Source organism: Trachemys scripta, unplaced genomic scaffold (assembly GCF_013100865.1).
Source record: "Trachemys scripta elegans isolate TJP31775 unplaced genomic scaffold, CAS_Tse_1.0 scaffold_26, whole genome shotgun sequence".
In the NCBI taxonomy this organism is placed as follows: Eukaryota; Metazoa; Chordata; order Testudines; family Emydidae; genus Trachemys; species Trachemys scripta.
The window spans coordinates 665,148-692,690 of NW_023260511.1; the positions used below are offsets into that span (position 1 = coordinate 665,148).

The following is a 27,543-nucleotide window of genomic DNA, read 5'->3' on the forward strand; positions in this document are numbered from 1 at the left end:
AACATTGTTTTGAAATTATCAAAACAAACCATTTTGTCTTTATAAAAACAAAAACATTTTTCAGACAAAATTACTTGCCTATTTGTGAATAATTTCAGTGCCCCCTAAAACAGTGGTTCTCAAAGTCGGTCTGCTGCTTGTTCAGAGAAAGCCCCTGGTGGGCCAGGCCGGTTTGTTTACCTGCCGAAAATGAAAACTCCTTGTTTTGTTTTGTTTTTCCATTCTGTTTAGTTTTCATTTCTGGTGTTTTACAATTAAAAAAATGGGTTTGGGGTTGTTGGGATGAGTTAGTTCTGATAAGAAAAAAAATCCATTTCAGTTTAACATGAACAGAATTTTTTTCTCCAAAAATTTTGGTTCTTCCCCTGAACTGAAAAATCCCTTATCAGAGAAGTTACTAGTATTAAAGGTTACTATAGAAATGAGGAGTCCTTGTGGCACCTTAGAGACTAACACATTTATTTGGGCATAAGCTTTCATGGGCAATAACCCACTTCATCAGATACAAGGAGTGAAAAATACAGTAGGCAGGTATATTTATACAGCACATGAAAAGATGGGAGTTGCCTTACCAAGTGGGGGGTCAGTGCTAACGAGGCCAATTCAATCAGGGTGGATGTGGCCCATTCCCAACAGTTGACAAGATGGAAAGAATATCAACAGAGGGAAAATTACTTTTTGTAGTGCTAAGGAGGCCAATTCAGTCAGGTGGATGTGGCCTCTAAGGTACCACAAGAACTTCTCTTTGGTTTTTTTCTGATACAGACTAACATGGCTACCCTTCTGAAAGGTTAATATGTAACCAGCTCTCTTGTGCTTTCACTTTCCCTGATCACAGTTCAGATACAATCCCTTTGTTGAGGAGGTGGAAGATACATTCACTCTTTGTTCCTCACGCACAGTTCCCATTTCAGTTCATTGGGTTTTTAGTGTGACACAGGAACTATCTTCATGGATGGCTGAATTGAGACTCTTCCAGCTCAAGGGACATTTTGAAGCGTTGAGGTAGGTTCCTCTCCTTCATTCTCTGGGCCTGCACACTTTTCCAAGCAGCCTGTAACTGTCCCTGGGAACATTTTCATCTGTGTGACAGTCCATTTCCATCTCCCATCATCAGTGAGGGACATACCACAATGATGTGTGATTCCTTGCTGTGTCCTTAATTTACTTATTGTATCATGTTGCCTTGTGGTGTTTGTGAGTGGAAGTCAAGATCTTTTGATAGAGAGGTGTAACAGGGCGTATAGATTTGCCACATTATTTCTAGCAAAGAATCATAGCCCTGCCTCAGTGATGTCTGCTATGTTCATGGCACACACAGAGAGAAGTTAGATTAAAAACATAAATACTGTTGCTGGAAGATTGCACTGTAACACTGCTCATTCTTAGAAGCCAGGACAATAACACCTAGTAACCAAAACCAGACAGTGGCAAATCAGGCTGCTCCCCATGGCAGAGAGACCCCTTTCATGCCGCTTTGCTCTAGGCTGGGTCTTTTGAGACTGATGCTACTTGCATGGTTCCTTACAAAGCTCTCTAATCTGCGAGAAGGACAAGGAAACCCCACCATTCTCAGAGCGATAGTTAATAATTCCAGCATTGTCCTCAATACACCACAAAACCCTTAAGAGATGCCACTCAGCCAGATGGTGCTGTGAGGCTCTGGGGGGAAAGACTAGCAAGAGTTTTTGGGTCCCAGGGAGACCTGGATAGAAAACAGGAAGTTCTGGAGATGTGAGAGCTGCCCTGTGTGTTGTTCGGTTTGGGCTGGAATAAGGCAATCCAGAGCCACGTGCCAGCCATGACACTGCAGGGGAAGGAGGGTCAAGGGGAGGGTGGGGAGCTCGGCGGCTTCACTCCTATGTCCCCATTCCTGTGCCATGTGTAGAGATATGTTTGTGCAAGCTTATCATTTAGAGAGCTTTCATCATAAGGGACAGTATTATGAATATAGGAATTTTGAGCCATGCCCTGGAAGCTGGGATGCAGAGCACAGTGTTCACCACAAGCACTCTCTAGTTTGTTTTTAAATAAAAGCTTTAATCCTTTCTCATTCACTGGTTTGTTGTTTAATGAATCCCAAGATCCTTCCATGGTGTCAGAAGTGCTGAATGAGAAGGAGACTGCAGCAGTCACCTTGGGGTTAACTCATGTGTTTGAAACTGAAAGCAGAAGAAAGAGGAGCAGGTGGATCAGAGAAGGAGAAAAACAGGGAAGAAACAGAAGCTTTTGTATGTATTTTAAGAGCTGCTTGACTAGTTTAAGAACCTGCCTCCAGTCTACAATTGTCAGGTAATGTTGCAGAGAACTGGAAAAAATTCTGACAGAGATTTGAATTGTAATTGTCAGCTGTAGGGACAGAGAAGAAAAATGATAAAGTGCAGTCATCAATCTTTATGCATGTTGTTGGGGAGGAAGCATTGGATATTTATAACAACTTTAAGTCTGAAGAGGGTGAAAGCATGAAGTTAAATTCAAGTACTGACTAACTGTGAGGAACATTACATGCCAAAAAGGAATGAGACCTTTCAGAGATGCACATTTCTTTTACGTGTACATAATCCAGATAAACAAGCAGGCTCCTCCAGATATCCATCCATGTAGAAAGGGGCCATTTGCACTTCATGATAAACTCAAGGCTAAGATCGAAAGGATGGAAGCAATGAAAGTAATACAAAAAAAAAATAAAAAAATTGAGGAGCCAATGGAATGGGTGAGCTCCCTAGTCATTGTGGAGAAAAATAATTGCCAGTTACACATATGCTTAGATCCAGGAAACTTCAATAAGGCTATTAAAAGAGAATATTTCAAACTGCCAGCCAGAGAAGAGATTATGACTGAATTTGCGAATGTACAAGATTTCAGTAATTGGATGCCACCTCAGGATTTCGGTGCTTAAATTAACTCAAGAACTTATGAGTCAACAGTGTGCCCTTGTTGCCAAGAAGGCTAACGGCATTTTGGGCTGTTTAAGTAGGGGCATTGCCAGCAGATCGAGGAACGTGATCATTCCCCTCTATTCCCCTCTGGAGTATTGTGTCCAGTTTTGGGCCTCACACTACAAGAAGGATGTGGAAAAATTGGAAAGAGTCCAGCGGTGGGCAACAAAAATAATTAGGGGCCTGGAGCACATGACTTATGAGGAGAGGCTGAGGGAACTGGGATTGTTTAGTCTGCAGAAGAGAAGAATGAGGGGGGATTTGATAGCTGCTTTCAACTACCTGAAAGGGGGTTCCAAAGAGGATGGATCTAGACTGTTCTAAGTGATACCTGATGACAGAACTAGGAGTAATGGTCTCAAGTTGCAGTGGGGGAAGTTTAGGTTGGATATTAGGAAAAGCTTTTTCACTAGGAGGGTGGTGAAGCACCATAATGGGTTACCTAGGGAGGTGGTGGAATCTCCTTCCTTAGAAGTTTTTAAGGTCAGGCTTGACAAAGCCCTGGCTGGGGTGATTTAATTGGGAATTGGTCCTGCTTTGAGCAGGGGGTTGGACTGGATGACCTCCTGAGGTCCCTTCCAACCCTGATATTCTATGATTCTATGATTCTAAGACAGCTCAGAATTATGTACATGTAATACCCCTTTTGGAAAGTTCTTACATTTAACCTTCAGCATAGCTTCAGCACCAGACATTTATCATAAAACCATAAATATGATCTATGAATATATTAATGGTGTCACCACCACAGTGGATGATATCATCATCTGGGGCTCAACTAAAGAGGAACATTATTGTAGACTTTGACAAGTCTTGGATGTAACTAGAGCTGCAAACTTGAAACTAAACAGGGAGAAATGTGTTTTAGGGGTTACAGAGCTGATTTTTGTTGGAGATATTAATTTCCAATGAAGGCATAAAACCTGATAAAAAGAAGGTTTCAGCCATTGAAATTATGCTGTATCCCCAGTCAAAGAAAGATGGCCAATGGTTCCTGGGAATGGCTAATTGTCTTGGAAAACTCATACCTCATTTATCTACAAAAGCACCATCTTTGAGGAAACTCCTAGAAAATAAAAATGAATGGTATTGGGCTGCATGACAGAAGTAATTGTGGGAAGGTTTCAAACACCAACTGATAAAAGAGCCAGTGTTGAGTTCTACACCCCAGGCAGTCCTATTAAAATTTCAGCATATGCTTCATAGCATCAGTTAGGTGCAGTGATTTTACAGAAACACAGTGATTGTTGGCCATCAGGACATACACATCCAAATCACTGACAGAGGCAGAAACCAGATATGCACAGATTGAGGAGCTTTTAGAAATACTGTTTTCCTGTGAGAGACTCAATCAAAATATATATGGCCAGGAAATGGATGTTGAAACAGACCACAAGCCCCAATACTATTATTTGTCAAACTGCTAAATGACTGTATCTAAGGATTCAAAGAATGATAATAAAGCTACAAAATATGACTTGGCTGTGACCTACGTGCCCGGAAAATTCATGGTCAGTGCAGATGCACTTTCCAAAGCGGTGACCCCGACTACAAAATGAGAGAAGACTTTAGAGATAGATATGCAAGCCCAGGTAGATCTGATTGCAAAGTCAATTCCCATAGCTAACAGTAAACTGCAACAGATAAGAGAGGAAATGGAGAAAGATTAATCATTGGGGATCTTTAAAAAGGTGATATGTAATGTGTGGCCTAGAAAAATAAGCAGTTGCTGTCCAAGTATAAGAGACTATTGGAACTACAGAACTTACTGAGATAGATGGGGTGGTTGAGAAGTGCAAACATTGGGCACGAGAGGTGCTGTATTGGCCACAGATCAATCATGATGTTACTAATGTTGTAGAAAATTGCTTTTCATTCTTGAAATACAAGCCATGCCAACAGGCAGAGCCACTGAGACCTCACCCAATTCCACAAATGCCTTAGGAGAAGGTAGGTAAATCTTGCATCTTGGCAGGGGGTTAGACTAGATGACCTTTGCAGTCTCTTCTAACCCTATGATTCTATTATTCTATGATTGATTTCCCTGACAATCAGATGATTACTAAATGGTTGCAGATTATTATTCTCTGTGCCAGAAATTTGCTCACTGCACAGCATTATTAATAAGTCAGTGATAGCTGTCACGAAGGGAATGTTCTCCAAACATGGAATTTCAGATGAAGTCTTTAGCGATAATGGGCCACATTTTTTCCAGTGCAGATTTTAGGCAATTTACCATCAATTGGGATTTTCATCACAAAACATCACACCCAAATTACCCCCAAATTAATGGACTTGTGGAAAGGTCTATGCAGATGGTAGAGAACTTTATGAAAAAGACTTCTGACATTAAGGGTGATTTTCATAAAGCTTTATTGGTTTGCTGAAGTACACCTCTGGAGAATGGCTTTTCTCCAGCTCAGCTGTTAATGAGAAGAATGATCAGATCTAATTTACCAATCACTGATAACTTGCTGAAATCTCATGATGATGAAACCATATGGAAGATTAAAGAAAATCAGAAGTGGACGAAGAAATATTATTTTGGCAAAAGGGCCTGTGATCTTCCCTCTCTTAACCCAGGTGATAGAGTGTGACTGTGGAATCACACCTCTAATACTTGGTGCCAATGGGGTTCCATTAAAGAACAGCTGCAGCCAAGGTCTTATGTAGTCCAGACAGGCCAGGGGGACAAATTTTGGTGTAATTGAAGTGATCTAAGAGTAAGTTCCAGAACATTGACAATAGATGTGAACTTTGGCATTTACCAACCAATTCATAATTTATCATCAAAGGACAGAGGAGAAATGGGCAAGCAACAAGAGAACCTTTTACACTCAGGGTGAAAGTAACTTAAAGGACTTACTGGTATGCTGGAGTCCTGAGCAGGGGGCATGACCTTAACCAGAAGAGGCAGGGCCTTTAGAATCATAGAATATTAGGGTTGGAAGGGACCTCAGGAGGTCATCTAGTCCAACCCCCTGCTCAAAGAAGGACCAATCCCCAGACAGATATTTGCCTGAGATCCCTAAATGGCCCCCTCAAAGATTGAACTCACAGCCCTGGGTTTAGCGGGCCAATGCTCAAACCACTGAGCTATCCCTCCCCCCTTTAATACCTGGGCCCTTTAAATCACTCCCAGAGCTACCAGCTCCGGGCCCTTTAAATCGCCGATGGAGTCCCAGGGGCTTCTGGCTGCTGCTGCTACCCCAGGGCTCCGGCAGAAATTTAAAGGGTCTGAGGCTGCAGTAGCCCTTTAAATCACTGCTGGAGCCCTGCTACCCTGGGGCTCTGGCTGTGGGGCTTGGGCGGCACTTTAAGGGGCCTGGGGCTCCTCGCAGTGGCCAGAGCCCCTGACCCTTTAAATCACTACCAGAGCCCTGCCACCACTACCCCAGGGTTCCGGCAGTGGGGCTCAGGTGGTGCTTTAAAGGGCCCGGGGCTCCAGCCGCTGTGGGGAACCCCATGTCCTTTAAATCACAGCTGGAGCCCTGCAGCCGCTACCCCAGAGCTCTGGCAGTGGGGCTCGGGCGGCACTTTAAAGGTCTGGAGCTCCCAGCAGCGGGGCTCAAGAGGCGATTTAAAGGGCCCGGGGCTCCTGCTGTTGCAGGGAGCCCTGTGCACTTTAAATCGCCAGCCTGGGGAAGCCAGTCTAGTCCGGCACGGCATACCGGCTCTTGCCGGTACGCCGTACCGGACCATACCAGCTTACTTTCACCTCTGCTCACACTGTAATGAAAGGCTGATCCTGAGAAGACCAGAGAGGGAAATTAAACGTACTGAAAGACACATAAAGACTTGCTAACTTGCCTGGAGAAGGGATATTTGAGGAAAGTGAGTAGTAAAATTCACTCCAGCTTTATGTGCTGATAACTTCTCCTCTCTAGGTAGTTGACACATTAGATTTATGGAAATGTACTGGTTGGGTTGAGAATGTAATGTATATGTTATTAGATAGCTGTTAGCTGTTTATATGTAGGAGCTAATTGGTTTTGTTTGTCTCTTTGCTTTTTGTTTTTTAAGCGGGAAGATGTAGAGATATGTTTGTGCAAGTTTATAATTTAGAGAGGCTCTATGGTGATTTTGCAGCATGACCTGGGATCAGGGGTGGAGAACACAGGCTATCTGTGCACAGGAGTTCACCACAGACACTCTCTGGTTTATTTAAGAAAAGTTTTGTTCCTTTCCCATTCACTGGTTTGTTGTTTAATGAACTCAAATATTGTGACACCGTGGTCCTGCCTCCCCTTGGAGTGGCAGTGACAGGGGGCTTTCCTACCCATAAACAGGGACCAAGCAGCATGGAGTCACTTGGGAGGAACAGACACCCCGTCTTCCTTCGGTGGGGGCAGCAGTAGAGTCCCCAGTACTTACTCCAGCAGCTGGGTGGATGTACTAACATTGATGGGCTGAGCCCTTTCTTTCTGCCGCACACACCACAGATCATTGGCGGGATTACCCACAGCAGCAGGGGCTTGGTGTTAACACCTCCTGGAGATGCACAGGGTGGTTCTCTCCCCGACACCACAGCTCTTGTTTCAAGCTGTCAGTAGACATGGGCAGACACTTACCCTTTGCTCTGGGGCTGGGCTGCTGAGCGATAACAGAAAGTGCTTTCCGTTGGGCAGCCAAAGTCCAGTCTCTGTGCCAGGGGGCTGGGAGCAATGTGCAGAGCACGTGCCCAGCTCTTGGGAGGGGGGAGGATGGGAATATCTCATGTACCTCTGGTGACATAGGAAGCAGCACTGAGGAGGCATAAGGGAGATTTCTTGGATGGAGGGTCCCCCACAATGCGGTGGCTCGCTAGAGAGAGGAATAAAGTACCAATGGAGAAGGTGGTCCCTGGCTCTCTAGAAGGGTCAAGAATTACAACAATAAGGGTTAACGACTAAAACAAAAACCCCAAGGGTTCTGGAGGGGTTATAAGTCCTCCAGCTTCAGTGTATGAGCCTGGCTGTAACTGACAGGGGCTGGGAATAAAGCTCTTTAATAGTCACCTTATCCCATAACTACTTACTGCAGGGTTTCATGCAGCTTCCAGCAGCAGGTGCTGGCCAGCATCAGAGATGGGATATTGGAGTAGATGGGCCCCTGGGTCCATTTCACTGCAGGGATTTATACACTCACATGCAAAGAGCTCATGTGTCCCCCCTCTGCACTCTGGCTAGAATGTGTTTTCTATTGGTTCTGTTGGGACTCATTGCTTTCAATGGGGCAGAAGCTGTTATTTCTGTGAAGTCCCTTGTGTCAGTTACAGTCCCTTCTGGGTAAAATTGAGAAAGACCCAGAACAGCATAACAGGGACAATCCCCTCGCCAGTCCCTGGTGAAATGCTGGTTTCTGATTGTAGAGTCTGAGTAGAACATATTGAGTCAGTCAGACATACAGGGCACGGGACCTGCTGCTCCCCTCACATGGTATCCCCATAGTGGGGTCTTATTTTCATTGCTCTTTCCCTTTCAGGACCTTGCCTGATGAATCCCACCTACCCTGATGGCTCCACGACAGCTCTGTGCAGACTTCCTGGGAATTCTCCTCCTGCTGACCCATTCTGTTTCTGGTAAAACCACTTTCAATCCACTTTCCTCCCTTTAACTTATCTATTTGGGCTTTCACAAACTAGAATAATAAAAAGTGCCCCTCCATTGCCCTGGGCACCCTGGGAAATGGATTTAAAAATACTCTTAAGTAAATTAATATCAGCACTAAGTGCTGTCAGCATCAAGTGAAGTAACCCAGAAACAACATAACTTGAGCAAGAACTGTCCAACCTCTGCATACAATCCTCACCAGTGTCCCACAACACCAATATCCTGCCCCCATGGGGTGGTATTTGGAGACACTGTGGTCTTAGGCCCCATGAACTTCCTGACAGAGTGGGATGCTTCAGAAAGAGGCAATTCTGGGGAGGGGAGGGGCAGGGATGGAATTAAATGACAAAATGGGTAAATGGAAATGTATACATCTAGGAACAAAGACTGCAGGCTGTACCTAGAGGATGGGGGACTCTATTGTGGGAGCAAAGACTCTGAAAAAGTTTCAGGGTTCTTGGTCGACAATCAGCTGAAACATGAGCTTCAAGTATTACGGTGTGGCCAAAAAGGTCTAATGTGATCCTTGGATTCATAAATAGAGGTCTCTCAAGTAGGAGTGGAGAGGTTACATTACCTCTGTTATTGGCACTGGTGTAACCACTCTAGAAAACTGTATTGTTGTAGCTGGGTCAGTCCCAGGATAAAAGAGAGACAAGGTGGGTGAGGTTATGTCTTTTACTAGACTTATGAGGAGAGGCTGAGGGAACTGAGGTTATTTAGACTGCAGAAGAGTAGAGTGAGGAGGTATTTGATAGTAGGCTTCAACTACCTGAAGGGGGGTTCCAAAGAGGATGGAGTTAGACTGTTCTCAGTGGTGGCAGATGGCAGAACAAGAAGCAATGGTCTCAAGTTGCAGTGGGGGAGGTCTAGGTTGGATATTAGGAAACACTATTTCACTAGGAGGGTGGTGAAATCTCCATCCTCAGAGGTTTTAAAGGCCTGGCTTGACAAAGCCCTGGCTGGGATGATTTAGTTGGTGTTGGTCCTGCTTTGAGCAATGGATTGGACTAGATGACCTCCTGAGGTCTCTTCCAACCCTAATTTTCTATGATTCTAAACCAACTTTTGTTGGTGAGAGAAACAAGCTTAAGAAGAGCTCTGCATAAGCTCGGAAGCTTGTCTTTCTCACCCCCAGAAGTTGGTCCAATAAAAGATATTACCTCACCCACCTTCTCTCCCTCAAATCCTGTGTCCAATTCTGGTGTGCAGTTCAAGAAGGATGTTGATAAATTGGAGTGGGTTCAGAGAAGAGCCATAAGATGATTAAAGGATTAGAGAACTGCCTTATAGTGATGGAATCAATTAACTCAGTCTTTTGCTCTTAACAAAGAGAAGGTTATGGGATAACTTGATTAGTCTGTAAGTACCTCCAGGGAAACAACTATTTAAAAAAGGGCTCTTCAGTCACATAGATTCATAGATTCCAAGGCTAGAAGGGACCATTATGATAATCTAGTTTGACCTCCAGTATAGCACAGGCCATTGATTGAAGAGGCCATTATAAAATTTTTGAGCAGCAGACATAGAGTTGTCAATGTGAGCTTAGATCCTGTAGCTTTTACACTCTGAGCTGCCTTTCAGGGAGGGTTACCCCACCATGCTGCCATTTGCAAAGGGAATTTGATTCCTTAGGTAACAACACACCCTAGGGTCAATCGTTGGCAGTAGGGATTGAACTGGGACTTTGGATTCTGAAACCACGAGCTGCTATTCCTGAGCTAAGTGACACTCTTCTGATAGCTGAGGCTGCAGTAGTCTCATCCACTTCTGCCTGTGGCCCCGGCAGCACTAGAGGGGGAATGAGTGGAGTTTACACTTACAGCTTGCACACACTAGCATTTCCATCAGTATAACAACTCACTCAGGGGTATGGAAAAGTCACCTTCCTAAGGAAAGTATGTTACACCAACCTAAGCACTGCTGTGGACATTGCTATGTATGCAGGAGAAGCTGGCCCGCTGACATAGCTACCGCCACTCAGGGAAGTGGAGTAATTATGCCGATGGGAGAGCTCTCTCTTTTGGCTCTGCCCCTTGGATCCAGTGAGAATACACAAGCCTTGGTATGGGTTGGGTTTCACCGCACAAATTCTTCCACTGACAACTGCAATGGCTATAGAGGGAAATGATGGTGTCTGGGTGAAAAGAGGCTGCAGGGTCAGTCTTCATCCACCAGTCTTGTTAATTTGTTCTTTCGGATCTAATAAGCTGGGTAAGGACAGGTCACAGACACCAGTGTGATAGACAGAGGAAAATTAATCATAGATTTTAGAGAGGGAGATGTCCTGGATCAGATCAGATCAACAGCGGAGATTTTCATACACAGCAGCAAGTGAGAGCACATGGTTATGTGTGTCTGGAAATAGCCAAAAATAATCACTAAATATTCACCCCTGCAGAAGAATGTGTGACCAAGGGAGTAAAAAGGGGTTATGAATTAGAGCAGGCCAACATCTTTTGGCAAATAGTTTAGTCACCAAAAAGGCAGTTTTGGGTCAACCCAAATTATTCCTGAATTCTGTTTGGGCCAAAAAGAAAAAAAAAAGCATTTTTTTTAAAGTTAAAATGTTTTGTTTCAATATTTTCAAATGAAAGGTTTCAACTTTATTTTGTTTAGAAATGTAGCTATATTTATTTTTTTAAAAAAGAGAAAACCTCCCAAAAAGTGTAAATACCACCAAAAAACAAAACAAAAAGAAAAACAAAACAAAAAACCCAAACAGATTTTTTGATTTAACCACCCAACCACAAAACTCAGTTCATTCAGCTCTGTTGTTAATACCTGATGGAATATTCACACACTTTTGTACAGATTGGGGTCAGCTGAACGTCTCTGAGCACTTACATTTCTGAGGTTATCAGATGAAGTGGCTGAGTGGTTATGGTGACGTACTACTAATCAGTTGTGTTCTTGTGTGTCTAATTCCCACCGTTGTTGTAACTGGATATCTTCATTTTGATCACAAAGGTCCCCTACGGCCTTGAAATCTATGAACATTTAATTTTTGGTGAATACCTCTCCTCCCATGAACAGAATGTCCCTTTCACTCCACTCTTGGGAATGTTTCTTACAGAGAAATTCTCCCTGTCTGGATCACCCTACCCTGTTGTAGGGATTGTTGGCCAGGATGTGGTGTTACCCTGCCAGCTGTCGCCCAGGACTTGGCCTGTAGATACGGAAGTGCTGTGGTCAAAAATTGAAGGGACACACAGTGAAGCTGGATATGTAAACGTACATCAGTACAAAAATCAACCTAACCTGGACATCTCGGGAGACAACTACCAGAGAAGGACAGAGATGTTCCAGCAGGAATTTAGGAATGGGAATGTATCATTGAAGCTCAAGAGGCTCCATGTTACAGATGCTGGGACATATATCTGTTTTGTGAAGTCTCCTACATGGAGTCACGAAGCCAACACTGAGCTACAGACTGCAGGTGAGATACTTCAGGGTCAGCTTATTTGGAAATCGGGGGTCTGTGCCATACCGCAGTACAATCCAGACCGATGGGGTACTGTGTCCTGCCCTGCCCTGTAACCTGGGGTGCCTTGCAATGCCTTGCTGTTGTAACCTACAACTTGGACTGTTCACAACCATCCAGCTGCATCCAGGCTACTCCCCTATATGTTTGTGTAACTGAAACCTGATAGTCACACCCTGGGTCTCACCAGCCTGGGTTGTACTGAGGGGTGGCCCCAACAGACTCCCAGTCACCCACTTGCTTCCAGATATGTATGTCCTGCACTGTCCAGCCCTCTCCCAGACAGTCCAATGGGTGTTTTTCTTTGCCTTCTTAAGTGCAATGCCAGAGACAGACAGGGAGAGAAAGGGAGATGTCTTGAGGATGTTTGCCCCATCTTTTTACAGTTTCAGTCCCCCACTTCCTTCTTGATAACTTTGTTTACTGCTTAAATGAAAATTAAGGCATACTTACATTCCTTTCTTCAAGACAGGTCTGTTTGACCAGTTTGGTACTACGTGAGTTTTGAACATACACTCTTCACATCCTAATGGGAAATCTTAGAACTTCACATGTAATGTTGCCACACATATTTTATCAGGGTAAAACTGACCAGCAAATTATGTGTTTTTAAATGATACCTTAACAAAGCAAACCTTGTACAGAGTTTATTACAATAGTGTGTAGGGTATGAATACAGGAGTGTATTCTGTCATAGAGTTTAAGATCCTACTCTGCAACAGCACCAGCTCCTTCAGGGATAAGACTAGTCCCCGTACTAACTAATGCCAATGTCCAAACATGTGCTAAGGGGCACTGTGCTGCAGGGAAAGGAGTGAATGACTCGGTAAGGTTTGCTGTTCCCTCTGAGCACTGACCCCAGTGCAGTCTTTGGGGCAATGTGCTGCAGAAGGTGTTGCCTTTTTCATTAAACTTGTCCTCACCATTTTGGGAATTTAGGAGTGTGGCCTGTGAAATAAGTGCGGAGGTACAGGCAGGGTCCGCATGCTGCACCTTCTGACTTAAATTGAAGTGTAGTATTGCAGTGTGGCTGTTCAACCCCCATTGTATTTCCGCTCCAGAAGTGGTTGCACTTGAGCAGTGGGTGATCTTTAAATATGCAAAGCTTTACATTGGCAAAGGCCTTTTTGATTCTTGAGGCTAACATGTTAGAGATATGTAAAAAATGTTGATCGATTGATTGATTTGTCTTCTCTATCATCTTACCACTTGTCAGGATGAAAATTCCAGCATCATGATATAAAGAGGTTATCTAGACCAACCACGGGAGAGGGTTGGACACTCACTTTGTCAGTGGGTTACAGAGTTATTTACTAGTCAGCAGCAGAGTGTTGGTTATCAAGAATCTAATTTTTTCTCTCTCTCTTTGTCTGCAGCTGTAGCCCCAGTGTTCATTGATGTGCTGGGTCCCCGAGGTCAGGGGATTGGGCTGGCCTGCAGATCCACAGGGTGGTTCCCCAAACCTGAACTCCAGTGGGTTGGAAACAAAGGTCAGAATCTGGCACTGGAGTCCAAGATTGGAATGACTCAGGACAATGAAAGTCTATATAATGTTCTGGGTCATGTCACTGTCCCAGGAGAAGAGGCTCCAGCAGAGATTAGCTGCATAGTGCGGAATGCCCTACTGAAGACAGAGCGAGAATCTGCCATTCATCTCTCAGGTGAGTTACTCCCATCCCAGGGAGAGGGGTATAAAAGAGAGGAGGGGGCCTACCTCATTTGGAACTTGCACCTCAGCTACTGTCTATTTCAGGTATCTTAGGAAGAAAAACAGTTGACAATTTTCTCCCTTTTGTTGCTGCTGCCACTGGTGGTGCAGGTTTCTGTAATGTGGACACCTAACCAGTAAGAACTGAACTGAGATCCACCAACTAAATGCACAAAGAGGCCACTAAAGAGCCATCCAGTGGTAGCAACCTTAGTTCGTTACAGCACTTGGCTTGATTGAAGATATCTACTGAGAGTTGAAAGGCTCCATATCCCGTTCCCTGACCCCCCCTGGAACAAGCACTTTAGAGGTACAAGGCTCCTCTCTACAGCCTTTGGCATCACCCAGGTCTCTTATTCCCCAGATTGTTTGGAAAAATCTGCATTTGTTGCTATTTCTGAACAGCGTCGCCACCAATGGCCGCAGCTGAAAATGGGAGAGCTTTTGGGGGACCAGAAATGGTCTCACCGGGATCCCTACTGAGCAGTCTTTGTGGGGCTGGATCTGAGAAGTGTGGGACGGAAAACAGAATTAGACCCCATCTCATCCTTCCACTGGGGCCAGTGCAGGATGGTCTCCAATAGTGTATTTTCCAGGGGTTGTCCAGTGAATTTCACTATGTCACCAGTCATAGGGGCTGTGCCATCACTTTTCTTGGGAGACTCTTCCAGTTTCCCCTCCCTATGCCAGCACAGTCATGTCTCTAAACTTTGTTAAAGCATGTACAGTGCCCAATCGGAATTGAGATTGGATCCCTTCCCCAAAATCAGGTAGAGCCCAGAATTTACTCATTGTCTCACACACTCACTGTGTGTGTAATAGTTCTGGACAATAAATAAGTTTGTGTTACTCTCTGCCTGACATGAGTGTCCCTAGAAGCCCCTAGGGACTTCTTTAGCCAAACTCCATTTTACATGTTTAGTTTTTTTTTTTTTTTATTAACACAAAAACAGCAGATATTCATCATTCTTTCCACTGTCCACAGGGAATCTGTAACAGATTAATGGTGGGGTTGTGACCAACTCTACTGTAATAATCAGTTGTTGCCATGTTTCTGTAGCTTTGGAAAGACATTTCTGGGGCCTGCAGTAAGGGCTGTGGCATAGAGTTATGTCTGCATTTGAGGTTGGAGGTGTGATTCCTGCTCACATAGACATATCTATACTAGCTCTGCACAAGCAGTGCTAAAAACAGCAGTGAAGCTGGGGTAGTAATTACAGCAGCTGAGGCTAGTCACCCAAGTACCAACCCATCCAGATCCCCTGTGTACATACTCAGAGCAACTGACACAAGTAGCCACGCATGCTAGCCCAGCCATGCTGGTATTTTTAGCACACTAGCTCAAGCAGGGCTAGCGTGGACACATCTACATGAGCTGGAAATCATACAGTCCTTTTGTACCAAGCCCACTGGCTGGCCTCTGAATTCCACGTGCAAGAGGCCCAGCCCATTCATTAAGATTGAGTGGGGAAAAATTCTCAGTCAAGACATTTTTCATTCTAAAGTTCCTTGAGGAACTGATAATGAGGACACCGAGTGAGCCAGCGGGTGTTGGCTAATGGGCACAGAATTCTGTTGTTGACTTGCGGTCATGAGAAATGTGTGGCCAAAACAAAACCTTGTTTCTTTTAACTCATGATGTGTTGGATCCTCAGGCTTAAATATTCCCAAAGCCCCTTTGCGGCTGTATCTAGGTCTGGAGTTGTCCTTTGGAGAGAGTATTCCTTTTGTCTGCGTTTGGCTTTCCACACACAAACAGCAAAATGTGACTTTTTAAATTTCAGATAGCAGAAAGCATGTGACAAACGAAGGAGAAATTTAAGTCTCCCTTACAGATTGCAGAGTGTGCTACTCACGCTGCGATAGACATAGCGTCATAGAATCATAGAAATATAGGTCTGGAAGGGCTTGAGAAGTCAAGTACAGCTCTTACACTGATGCAGGACCAAGTAAATCTAGACCATCCCTGACAGGTTTTTATCCAACTTGTTTGTAAACTCAAATTCAATTTGTGATCCACTGTAATCCCCAGATCCTTTTCAGCAGTACTGACACCTAGCCAATTATTCCCCATTTTGTAGTTGTACATTTATTTATTTTCTTCCTAAGTGAAGCACTTTGCATTTATCTTTATTGAATTTCATCTTGTTGAATTCAGAGAAATTCTCCAGTTTGTCAAGGTTGTTTTGAACTCTAATCTTGTCCTCCCAAGTGCTTGCAACTCCTCTGAGCTTGGTGTCATTTGCAAATATTATAAGCATATTCTTCACTCTGTTATCCAAGTCATTAATGAAAATATTGAATAGTACCAGACCCAGGACTAACCCCTTTGGGACCCCACTAGATACAACCTCCCAGTTTGTCAGTGAACCATTGATAACTACTCCTTGAGTACGGTCTTTCAACCAGTTGTACACCCACCTTATAGTAATTTCACCTAGGCCACATTTCGCTAGTGTGCTTATGAGAATATCATGTGGGACTGTGTCAAAATCCTTATTAAATCAAGATATATCACACCTACTGCTTCCCCCTATCCACAGGCTATTTATATTCACTAATAGCACTGCCTCTTTCCATGTAAAGGTGGAACAGAGAAAGATAATTTTGTTAATTTTTTGAGGTGCCTAAAGATGCAGATAGATGCTCACTAGGATTTTCAAAAAACATCTATCTGTCTAGGCACTTTTGAAAATCTCACTAGATTCCTATCTGCATCTTTAGTCACCTTCATGCCTTTACAAATCTAGCTCTAAGAAAATACAATCAGAGCTTCTTCCCTACACACAGCACAATCCTTAGGAATTGCTGGGGATCACTGAGCCATGATTGTGCAGTCAAATGAGATGGAAAATCTCATTCCTCCAGCTCTGGGATGGGATCGTATTCCTTATACACTGTTATATCTTTGCTTCACAGATGACATTTTCCCACATACTTCTCCCTGGCTGGCTGCATTCTGGATATCATTTATGCTACTTCTTCTTACTAATGGAGCCTGGGCATTTCGTGGATATAAAGGTGATGGGAATCTGTTATTCTTTTTTTTTTTTAATCCCAGGCCCTGGGTGCTAGGCTAAGGACATAGGAGTGACTGTCTTACAATTCACATAGTTTACCATGATTTTGTTTCAGAAAACAATCCTGCAAAAGATTCATTTAAAAAAACTAAAGATATCAGATTTTGAGAGAATAATTATCAGGAAAAATGGCAAAGAATTATTAGCATTGTGTATATAGAATGGGAAGAACATATATATATTGAGGAGAACATATATATATTATATATACACAATTGATCTCCCCAACACCAACACCATCTTTCTTATCCCTCTTGTCTTATGTTGTAAACTGTAAGCTCTGTGCAACAAGGACCCAATTTTGATATATGTTTGTATGGGATTGAACATACTGCGGTCCCAGTCCTTTGCCTCTCAGAATGTCTGTTATTAAATCTACTCCAGGGGAGCTCCCTTCCATCTAGGTCATTTTATGCTGCCCTAGTCTGATACTGATGAGTGTGGCGATTGTCTCAGACCTATGGCCTGTGAAAGCTTTGGAGGAGTGGGACTTCCTCAGGTTTAACTGGCTGGGGTTTCAATACCAGCTCTGGGGAGGTCTGGCTTCTTTGCCATGTTTATTTTTAGAGATTCAGCAGTTCCATTTCCAGGTGAAACACAGGAATCCCCATGCAATGGTCGATCTGGCCCAGTAACCTGTCTCTGCCAGAGACCATTACTTCTCACTTGCTGTGCTTAGGGTCACAGGTACTTGGCCATGTATGGGTCACTGAATTTTGGACATTGGTAGTTGAAAATCTCATGTTATTTTATTGATCATACTCCCTATAACTTCAGACAGCTTTTCTATTATCAATGAAATGTTTAATTCTTAATCTTATAGAAAAGCAAAAGGTTTCTCAGAAGAAACGCTGTGAAGAGGATGCTCTATTATCTCTAGGTATGTTCCCTGCTTTGTTATTATTTTTGTTCTTTCTGTAGAACTGTGTGAGTGCTGGGGTGGATTAAGGTGTTGAATGGAACAGGGCTGTCTAATGAGTCGCTTCCTCACTCCCCATGGTCATTACCCACACTGATTATGGTAGCTTTACAAACGTGTACTTTGCAGGGGAAACCTGACAGTCAGTGCTTCCGTTTCCTGGCTGGGGGTGGGGTTGAGATAGGAGATCATCTTTGTGGTGATGATTCTGGGGCTAATTCTGTAGGCTTTACTCACACTGCATTGTACCTCACTGTCTCATGGATTTCAATGGGACTGTTCATGGAGCAACACAGCATTCAAAATGGGTAAAGGCTGCAGATTCTGGCCTTCCACTCTGAATAGTTTTATCAATGATTAAGATGAGTGCTGACCCAATAAAGCCTCTTCTGGCAAGTCCCCTGGTGGATTAAAACCAGAACCAGGCACTGGGGAATTCATCATAAGATCTCAGAAATCCAGTGTGGGGTCTGTGTGAGCTGATAAATCCCTGATCCTCAGATTTTCAGTTGCAGAATTTGAAATGTATTTTGAGTTTCAGCAGATCTGATGACAGCAAAATAACATTGATTCTGTCTGATTTTATTTATGGTTTGTTGCATGTTAGCCAGTGAGACATTGTTAGTAGAAAATCAAAAAGGCTGTGGTGTGTGAGAACGCTGGGGCATAAAACATAAGCTGGTTAAGTAATTTAAATTAACCAATTACCTATACTAGATTTCTTGTTGCTCTTGATACCCTGTTCATTAGCTAATGCTCAGGCTGGGGATTTATTGCTAATGTATAGGTTTCATTATCAAGAATTGAATTAGGAGAATTACAATTAAGAGAATTGTAAGCAGTTCCACCCACCCCCATATCACCCCCGGGCATCAGAGCATGGCATTGCAAGTGTCTTCACCTCCAGCACCCTTGTTAATTGCTTCTTAAGGCTCACTTCTGTGCATATCAGAGACTTCTGGCTAAGTCACATCTACTCTGGACCCCTTCTGGGTAAGAAAAGTCCCAAACAGTTCTATTGATAAATTGTATACTCAATAGCTTGACCACACTTTTGTTTGGTATGAAATATACTCAAGAGACCAAACAACCAATGTCAGTCAAAAGTAAATAATAGCACAGTACAGGAAGAAAAGCTCAATACAATACCAGTTTCTGGGAGGCTGTCTCATCCATGTTGTACATTCACCTTACACAGAAGATGTGCTTTGAAAGTTACACATTTCAGCTGGTAGTATTTATTAGATGATTTTACATGTTACAAAAATCTGTACACATCACTAAAATCCAACCCACCAGTTCACCTCAGTTCCTTAATTTCTTTTTCTGTAACTTTCCTTATCTTTGCTTTGGATACAAGCATTCCTGGTACTGGTCCATGAAGGTACCTCCCCAGCTTGTACCAGGGCACAACATTAATGTACTTTGTCTTTGACAAATTTTCTGTTTTCTAATGTCAAGGCTGCATTAAATATATAAAGTTAGATAGATAGATATTCACACAGTATAGTGATGTTATATTGATATTGTGTGCTCCCTGGAGTTCCTCCTGAAAACTGGGTTGTCTCAGCCCTTTTCCAAGACCCTGGCATTCCAAGCTGCCACCTGACCCCAATTAACCCTGCCCTCTCTGGCTAAGATGCAATTATTTATGGCACAAGTGGAACTGATTGAACATGGCTGGCTAACCCCAGGCCTCTTGGTCCTTAAGGGGCAGGCTACCCTGTTAGATGAATATAAGGCTTTACAGAGAGGGAATGAACTTGCCTGAGGTAACATAGCAATTCTGTGGCAGAGCTGGGAATAGAGTTCTGGAGACCCGGCTTCTTGTCCTGATGTCTTAACTAAATAACCATCCTACCTATTCCTCCTGAAGGCTGGATGGGTCTCCTTTAGTTATCCCATCACTTCCCTTCTGTAACTGGCTAAAGGGATTGCTGAGAAGCAGTGTGAGATACTTTTTTTGGTGAAGGACTGGATGTGTGGCTTCCACTGAGCTCTCAGTCCCCACTTTGCCACTGACTGGTCCCAGGAGTCCAGTCTAGGTGAGCAGCATGACCATGCATAATGCTAATACAGCACTGCTCCTACCCAGTCTCCTGGCTCCTGCACCATGGCTGGGAGAGGGGAGTATTGTTATCTAACCTGTACATGCATGTAGTACAAAGCATGACATAGAATGTGGCTAACTCTTTTCTCTCTCCTATTCCAGAGGCTCAGAAGAAGGAGTTGGAATCAGGTATTTTGATAAATCCTCTGGCAAAATTGTGTCTGTGTTTTCACATTATAATTAGATAGACAATTTCCCTTCTCTGTGCGCATGATCTTTAATTATATCTGTGTGCATTTCCCAATCCCTCAGAAATAAGAACATACAGCAGAACATACAGCAGCTAAGTCTTCTGTGACATTCTCAGCAATGAGGAGTGAGTGTAGTATTTATGGGAAGGAGGGATGTACAGCATTAGCTAAAGCCACATACAGGGCAGGCTAGGGCTGGGCAAGCTTCTTCCATGATGGTCTATGAATACACCTCAGTCCTGACACAGTGTTATTCCTTTTCTGGACACCCCTCCCATCTCTACAAATGTACCTCACTCCTGTTTAGCAAGGTGGTGTACTGAAAACTGTTAAAACTGGGATCTATCACTTTAAATTCTCAGAGAGCTTCCTCCATCTGCTTGGAGGCAGTGGGCTCTGTAGGGATTGGGAAGTGTGTGATCTGGGTCTTTCAGCACTCAGTGTGCAGACAGATAGAGCAAAGTGGGGTGAGTTGGGTCTCTCTGCCATAAGAAGCAGTCTGCTTTGTCTTTAGTTTGGTGTGTTGTTCTGAATTGTAAGAAATAAGGTTAGTATTAACTGACAGCAGGAGTATTTTATGTTTTTCTCTATTTGTATTCAGTGAAGCATAGCAGAGAAACTGATCCCATTCTCATCACCAGTTTTATCCTGGCTGCAGGCAGGATCATGAAAACCCCATAGAATTTAAAGTGATAGATCACAATTTTAACATGATTTTCAATGCATCACAAACAACATTCCCTGTTAGTTCATTCCTGGGCTCCCATCCCTCCCTTCCAGTTCTACCAAGGAACCCTACCCCTGATTGCTTATATCTCCAGACCCAGAGCACTAAATAGAGACTACGAATCATACCAAACTGTGCATTGACTTTTGTGAAATGCTCTATGCAGAGATGCACTGAAATCACTCTTCACAAGTGAATCAAGACATTCAATGTGAAACCTAAAGATGAGTGGTAAGTTCAGGAACCCACAAAAGCACTCAGTAGACAAGCCCCTTCAAACAAGACCTTGTAGTTTCATAATGTTACAGTATTGTGGTAGCCGTGTTGGTCCTAGAATATGAGAAAGGCAAGGTGGGTGAGGTGATATCTTTTAGAGCTCTGTGGAGCTTGAAAGCCTCTCTCTGTTACCAACAGAAGTTGGTCCAAGAACAATATTTCCTCACTCACCTTATCTCTCTCACAATGCTACAAATCAGACCCATAAAGGACATACACCACTTTGCAGACATACAGAGATCTTTCTTCATGTTACACATGGTGCCCCCGCTTTTGTTCATTAACTACAACAAATGGGAATCACAAAATTATTTAGGTGTCTAACTGTCATTGATTTCAATGGGAGCGAGGCACCTATATACATCTGTGGATCTCACCCAATGTACCTTTGGTTCTGAGATACATGGCTCTGTGATTCAAATGGCTCTAATCCAAATTCCATACATTGAGTTTGTGATGTGTTTCTTTCTTCTCTTCCCAGAACAGCATGATCGAAGCAAGAGGATTGGTAAGTGCATCTGTTGCCCCGTTAGAGAGTCACTGAGCAGAAGTTACCTGCAATACATGATGCTGAGTAGTTACAGAAATGTCTGTGCTGAGAACAGTGTGAGCCAAATCTGAGATAGCCAAACCTAACCCTACCCCAGCATGCATGTTTTCTCCAGCACACATAGGGTTACCAGCTCTTGTGCCTAGATAGATAAATGTCATATTGACTTCAGCATCAGGTCATCAGTCACATTTTTGTGATGCCATAGAGAAGGGCTGGTGGTGTCCCTGTAGCTACAGGACTCTTTTCCCCATGTGTGGTTGTTAGAAAAATTAACAGTCTCCTTACTTTCTTGTCAAGAGCAGATCCTGAACCCTAAGCACCATTCCTTTCCAAGTTAATCTAAATCCTATTCAGCTAGAGTGGAAACACATCATTTTAATGACCTCATGGATTACTTTTAGAGCTGAGTGAATAGTTGATTTTTCATTTTGGTGGCCAAACCAAAAAATCTGACAAAAAACATTGCTTTTGTCAAACCCAAATGCAAATTTTTCAGTTTTTCTCGGGAAAATGAAAAATCAAAAAAAGATCAATGAAACATTTTGCTCAACTTGAAACATTGTTTTCCCCAGGTTTTTTTTGCTTTTGTTTAGATTATTTAACTTTGAGGCATTAATTGCCCTTTTTATTTTGTTCTTTTTATATGAAATGAGCTAAATTTAAAAACATTTTTACTTTTTTGAAAATAAAAACCCTTTTTTAGCTGAAACTATTCACCAAATTCCATCCAAATTAGCAAATAGTTTTGCTTGACCTGAAACTGCCTTTTTCGTTGAATAAACTATTTGTCTGAAGAATTTTGCCCAGCTCTAATTATCAGTAGTGGAGGAAAGGAATTTTCTTTAAACATATTTTAACCTTGTGAGGATACTTTAATCTCCCTTTTTTAATGTTGATGGGACGAGTAAAGCCCCAGCATCACACAGAGAATACCAAATCCATCACTGGGAAATGATTGTTATTAGCACAGACCTCCAATCTCACAGCTGTTAAATGATTTTCTTTTCCTCAGTGTCTGACTGAGACTTCTCTCCTGTTGCAGTGAGAGAATAGAAGAAACATGCTTAAAGAGATCACATGACTATTGATCAGCCCAGCTCTGCATAATTTATAAGGAATAACACAATCTCTTTCCATTTCAGAGAGACTGACAGTGGAATTAGGTAAGATGATATGTTTCTATGTTGCATATCATGGACATACAAATTCTAATCTGCTCCAGAATGACATCACTTCTCTCTACAAATGTCCAGTTAATCCAGCCTCTATAAACATATTCATTTTCCTTCGTTTGCAGATTTCAGGAAGGCTCGAAGCTACATGGGTGAGTGGGACAGCACTGATAGGCAATGCTGACTCTAGACTGGGGCCAAATGTGTGTGTTGATAAATTGTATAGTCAATTGTTTGACCACGTTTTTGTTCCTTATTTCATTACAAAATGTACTCAAGAGACCAAATAACCAGTGTCAGTTAGGTTTATTAATATGGTACAGGAAAAAGATGGTACAAGAGTGGTCCTGTAAAGCAATGTTATGTTCACCTGATGCAGAAGGTGTGCTTCCCAAAGTTACACCTCAAAAGCCATCTTTTTTTTTTCCTATTTGTTTACCAGTAAAAGGTACCATATGCCTCATTTAAAACTAGAGTCAACCAATTAGATTTTATCTTGTTTTTCTAGTTCCATGATGCACTCTAATCTTTGTTCTGGGTACATGCATTCCAGGTTCTATGGGGAATTAAGCCACCTTGTAGGTTGGTACCAGGATAAATAGGTTTGCAAGGGTTACATCCTTTCTGTTGCTGTATGGAAACAATTATATGTCGTGATACTGACAGTTTGCCTATTTAAGCCAAAGTTTACTTCAGCTAATGCAAGGTTTATGAGATACTTAGCATAAATTAACAGGATTTTAGTAAAGATTCAGGCCAATTTGGGCTTCACAACTTCTATATTAATGCTTAATAATATGAATTTTTAAATGAATGGAATATATACTGTGGGTAGTATTATCAGCAGAATATATATGTGTACTAGCCAGCATATATTAATCAATGCTGTGTAATGTACAAAAGCTGTAGCTTATCATTAGAGTTTGTGATGGAGGCTGAATTGATGGCCAAAACCACCCACTCCCCAAACAATAGGCACCCAATAGTCCAGATTTTGAAATGCAACATATATTCCAAAATTAGGTATGGACAGCCACATGTAACCACTGTAGGGACAGGCCGGCGACTGTGTGCATTGCAAGACATAAGACAGAAGTCTCATGAATGGTCTGTCCTTCACTAAGTATGATTACAAGTTACTTTTGCCCTGGTGAAAGGGGACTAAATTCTCCATTGCAATGTATTGACTTTGCCACAGGTACCATGATAATCCGAATTCATTTACATCACCTTAAATGCTGTGTGGCATAGGAGGCCTGTGGTATGCAGAAGGACAAATGGGATGATCTGGTGGTCCCTTCTGGCCTTAAACTCTATGATATTAGAGGTAAAAGTAGAGCTGAGTGAAAATATTTGACAGACAGTACATTTGCCAAATAACAGCATCTTTCAGAACATCAAAACTAATCATGAATTTGGGTCAAATTTGGCAAATAGTTTTTGGTGAAATAAAAATGCATTTTTTCAAAAAAGTTGAAATGGTTCTATCATTTCAAACTGAAACATTCTGAGTTTTCATTTTGAAACGCTGTTTCACAATTTAGCCGTATTTATTTTTGAAAAGAAAAAAACAAAGAAAAAATGAAAAACCGAAGCCCAATTTTTTTTTCAGATTAAAAAAAATATATAACACCCCTGAAAATTTAACAAAAGAAAATGGAAAAAAAGAAAAGAAAAAAATGTTTCAGGGTTTTCATTTTGTTTCATTCTTGGCAGTTTTCAATCTGAAATGATTTGTTCTTGTTGGTTTTGGTTTTGGTTTCATTGAGAAATACGGAGAATATTCAGGTTTGGTTCAAAACTAAGCAAAATAATTTTCCGGTTAACCCCCATACAGCAGAATCATTATTCACTCAGCTTCAAATATAAGTGCTGTTCTGAGCACAAACTTCTACACTGTGGGAAATTGCAGGCTATCCTTTCTCAGGTCCTTTAATGGCCTGTCAGCAGCAAACCATCTCATTAACCCTCCACATGGAGAACAATTGATCACCAGCCTCTTTATAACAGCTCTTAGCACATTTACAGACCTTGTTCAGGTCTTCTTTTCTCAAGACTAGACATGCCCATGTTTTTTAACCTTTGCTCTGGTTTCTCTCCCCAGTTCCCATCACTCTGGATCCAGATTATAAACATTCTGCACTGAAAGTTTCCGGGGATGGGAGAAGAGTCTGGCATGAACCTGAATCTCCAGAGCAGACCACCCTCTCTGGACCTCTCATCGCAGTGGGGAGGGAGGGGTTTGTGGGTGGGAGGCAGTACTGGGAGGTGGAGGTGGGGGATGAACCAGACTGGGAGCTGGGGGTGCTGAGTGAGACTGTGAGGGACAGAGTGATAGCAGCACAATTAGAGAAACCCCCTGTGGAGGGGTGCTGGTCCCTGCAGAGATCTGAGGGGCAATATCACCCCAGTGAGGCAAACACTAAAATCCGGGAGTGGGATTTATGGCCGACAGTGATTGGGGTTTATCTGGATAGAGAAGCAGGGACAATATCATTTTATAATGTTAACGTCTTGGCTGATATTTTTGTGATGCCTCTTGACAATTCAGAGAAAGTGTATCCATTCCTCAGGCCTGGTCATGCTTTGGGGAGAGACAATGGGAAAGTCCTCAGCATCTGCTCCCTCAGAGACTGGGATTTCCCTACGAAATTATCAATGCAGACTGTTTGTCAGGATAGAGACAATGACCCATATTCCCTGTCATCCTGAGCTGAGAAGATGGGAGAAGAGAGGAAATCAGTGCAAGATCATCCACAACCGAACAAAAGGCCAAAGCAGGGATAGAAGAAATTACTAAATCTCCTGGCTTGAAATTCAGCCATAAGAAACTCACTCCCAGATTTAAAAAAAATCATCCAAGGGAATGCACTTACCTCTTGATTCCATCCCCACAGAGTTGTACCTTAGCAGGACTATTGTCTGCTGTGAAATCTTTGGAAATGGATTTTATTTTTTTATGTCCCAGTCTCCCAAGGATCAGCAAACCTGATAGAGATATTAGCCCCAAACTGATACGTTAGGGAAAACAATACAATGCTCATTGAGCCCAGTGGTCGGAGCACTCACGAGCGAAGGGGGTGATCTGCATTTCAGTCCTAGTGCCAATGACCATTCAATTAGTTATACAAAATGGAAAAGCTTGAACAGGAGAGACTGAGTAAGCCCTGTGCCAGAATATTGCATTGCCCACAGGTTAGGGTGCTCACGTGAGTTGTGGAGCCCTGGCTTTATGTCCCTGCTCCACTTCAGGCTGAGTGGAGAACTGAACCTGATTCTCCCACATCCTGGGTGAGTGCTGTAACTACTGGGTGTAAAGGGGTAGTGCCTTCTTCCTTCTTTTTCTTTTTGTGAGAAAGGGCTAGTCTGGCTTAGGTGCTATGAACAGAGGCTTCTTGACCAAGGGTCCCTCATTGTTTGCAAACAACTGTTACCTCAGACCTGAGAAACTCACTACACCAAACATATCTTGCAGGATATTTTCCCATAAACAGTTACATGTGAGGTATCTACAGAAAGCTTGTAACTAAGACTCCTAATCATTGTGAGATATGTGTACACGTAATATTTAACTAACAGTGTATTTATATTGAAAATTTGCTTTATGAACTCAAGTAAAACTAGTCACCAGGGGAAAATGTGCCTCAGTGATGGCTTATTAGGACAGCAAGGAGTTGTCACCCCTCCCAGCTTAGGCGGTGATGCAATGCAAGGCTCAGTTGTGTAGCCTTGCTCCATCCCAAGACTTCCAATGGAAAACCATCAATGACAACTGCACACAATCAAAACCACTTGGAAATGAAAAAAAGAACATTATAACAAACAGGGGTTTGCCCTTTCTGTGAATAGAGATAAAGCAGGTTTCAGGATAGCAGAGTGGAAAGAGGCTCTCTGTATCCATTCAGTGAGGAAACATCTTGAGTAGGGTCGTGTTCTCATGAACAGTTGGAACCTGGTGTCTCTGCAGTCCTCCAATCCGCTCTACAACAGACTGAACTTTTTTTGGTGGGGGGGGGAGGCGGGAAGCCTACTATATTACACAGGAAAGATAACTATTAATAAGTGTAGGCCCTAGTTGGTATTTTAATATTTTGTTTTCTATTGTAATGATTTGTTCCCATAACCCCTGTTTCTAGTAGAACCTCTAGCCTTTCTTAAAAAAAACCTACTTCTGTTTTATTACGAGTGCTGTGGGTTATATAAGAGTGGGGTATTAAGGTAAAACTCAGGTACACTGCCCCTTCGGATTTGGATTTCTGTGAGTAGTCAGTGTCAGGGGCTGGGTACCTCAGGGAAACACTTCCAAGGGGATTGAGGTGCACCTATTGTTAACCTGCAAGGTGAAGACAGGGCTGGCATAGCCTGGAGGAGAAGGCCGGAGTGTCTGAAAGGCTGCTGGTGTCAGGGAGCTGACATCCAGTCAGGTTTAGGGAGGATTCCCTCAGGCTGGAGGGGGCAGTAACAACAACTCACAGTACTGGGTACCCCGAGAACTGTCATCACAGGGACCTAACTCCAAGATACAGAACATGTCAGATAATCCAGAGTGGAGAGAGGTGCCTCCTTCCAGGGCATATTTAGACTTCTAACTCTCTTTGAGGGTACTGATAAATTGGAGAGGGTTCAGAGAAGAGCCATGAGAATTATTATAGAATTGGAAACATGCCTTCTAGTGATAGACTGAAGGAAGTCAATTTATTTGGCTTAACAAAGAGAAGGTTTGACATAATTACAGTCTATAAGTACCTATGTGAGTAAGTGATTAATACTGGGCTCTTTGGTCTAGCAGAGAA

The 27,543-nt window shown here is 42.8% G+C and overlaps 1 protein-coding gene across 2 annotated transcripts; it reads left to right on the forward strand.

Moving 5' to 3' along the window:
- The first annotated feature begins 844 nt into the window (after positions 1 to 844).
- LOC117870371 (butyrophilin subfamily 3 member A2-like) lies at positions 845 to 26,558 on the forward strand. 2 transcript variants are annotated; one of them, XM_034757508.1, is made up of 12 exons: positions 845 to 1,005; positions 2,085 to 2,292; positions 8,403 to 8,499; positions 11,607 to 11,969; positions 13,391 to 13,675; positions 16,642 to 16,743; positions 17,626 to 17,682; positions 19,934 to 19,960; positions 21,507 to 21,533; positions 22,721 to 22,741; positions 22,876 to 22,902; positions 24,855 to 26,558. In XM_034757508.1, the coding sequence occupies exons 3-12, from the start codon at positions 8,433 to 8,435 to the stop codon at positions 25,460 to 25,462; spliced, it is 1,584 nt and encodes a 527-aa protein (XP_034613399.1). In that variant the 5' UTR covers positions 845 to 1,005; positions 2,085 to 2,292; positions 8,403 to 8,432; the 3' UTR covers positions 25,463 to 26,558. The 2 variants fall into 2 exon arrangements, with proteins under 2 accessions (XP_034613399.1, XP_034613400.1); XM_034757509.1 differs by lacking the exons at positions 845 to 1,005; positions 2,085 to 2,292 and having other exon boundaries at positions 8,422 to 8,499; positions 11,501 to 11,969.
- Positions 26,559 to 27,543: the final 985 nt, after the last annotated feature.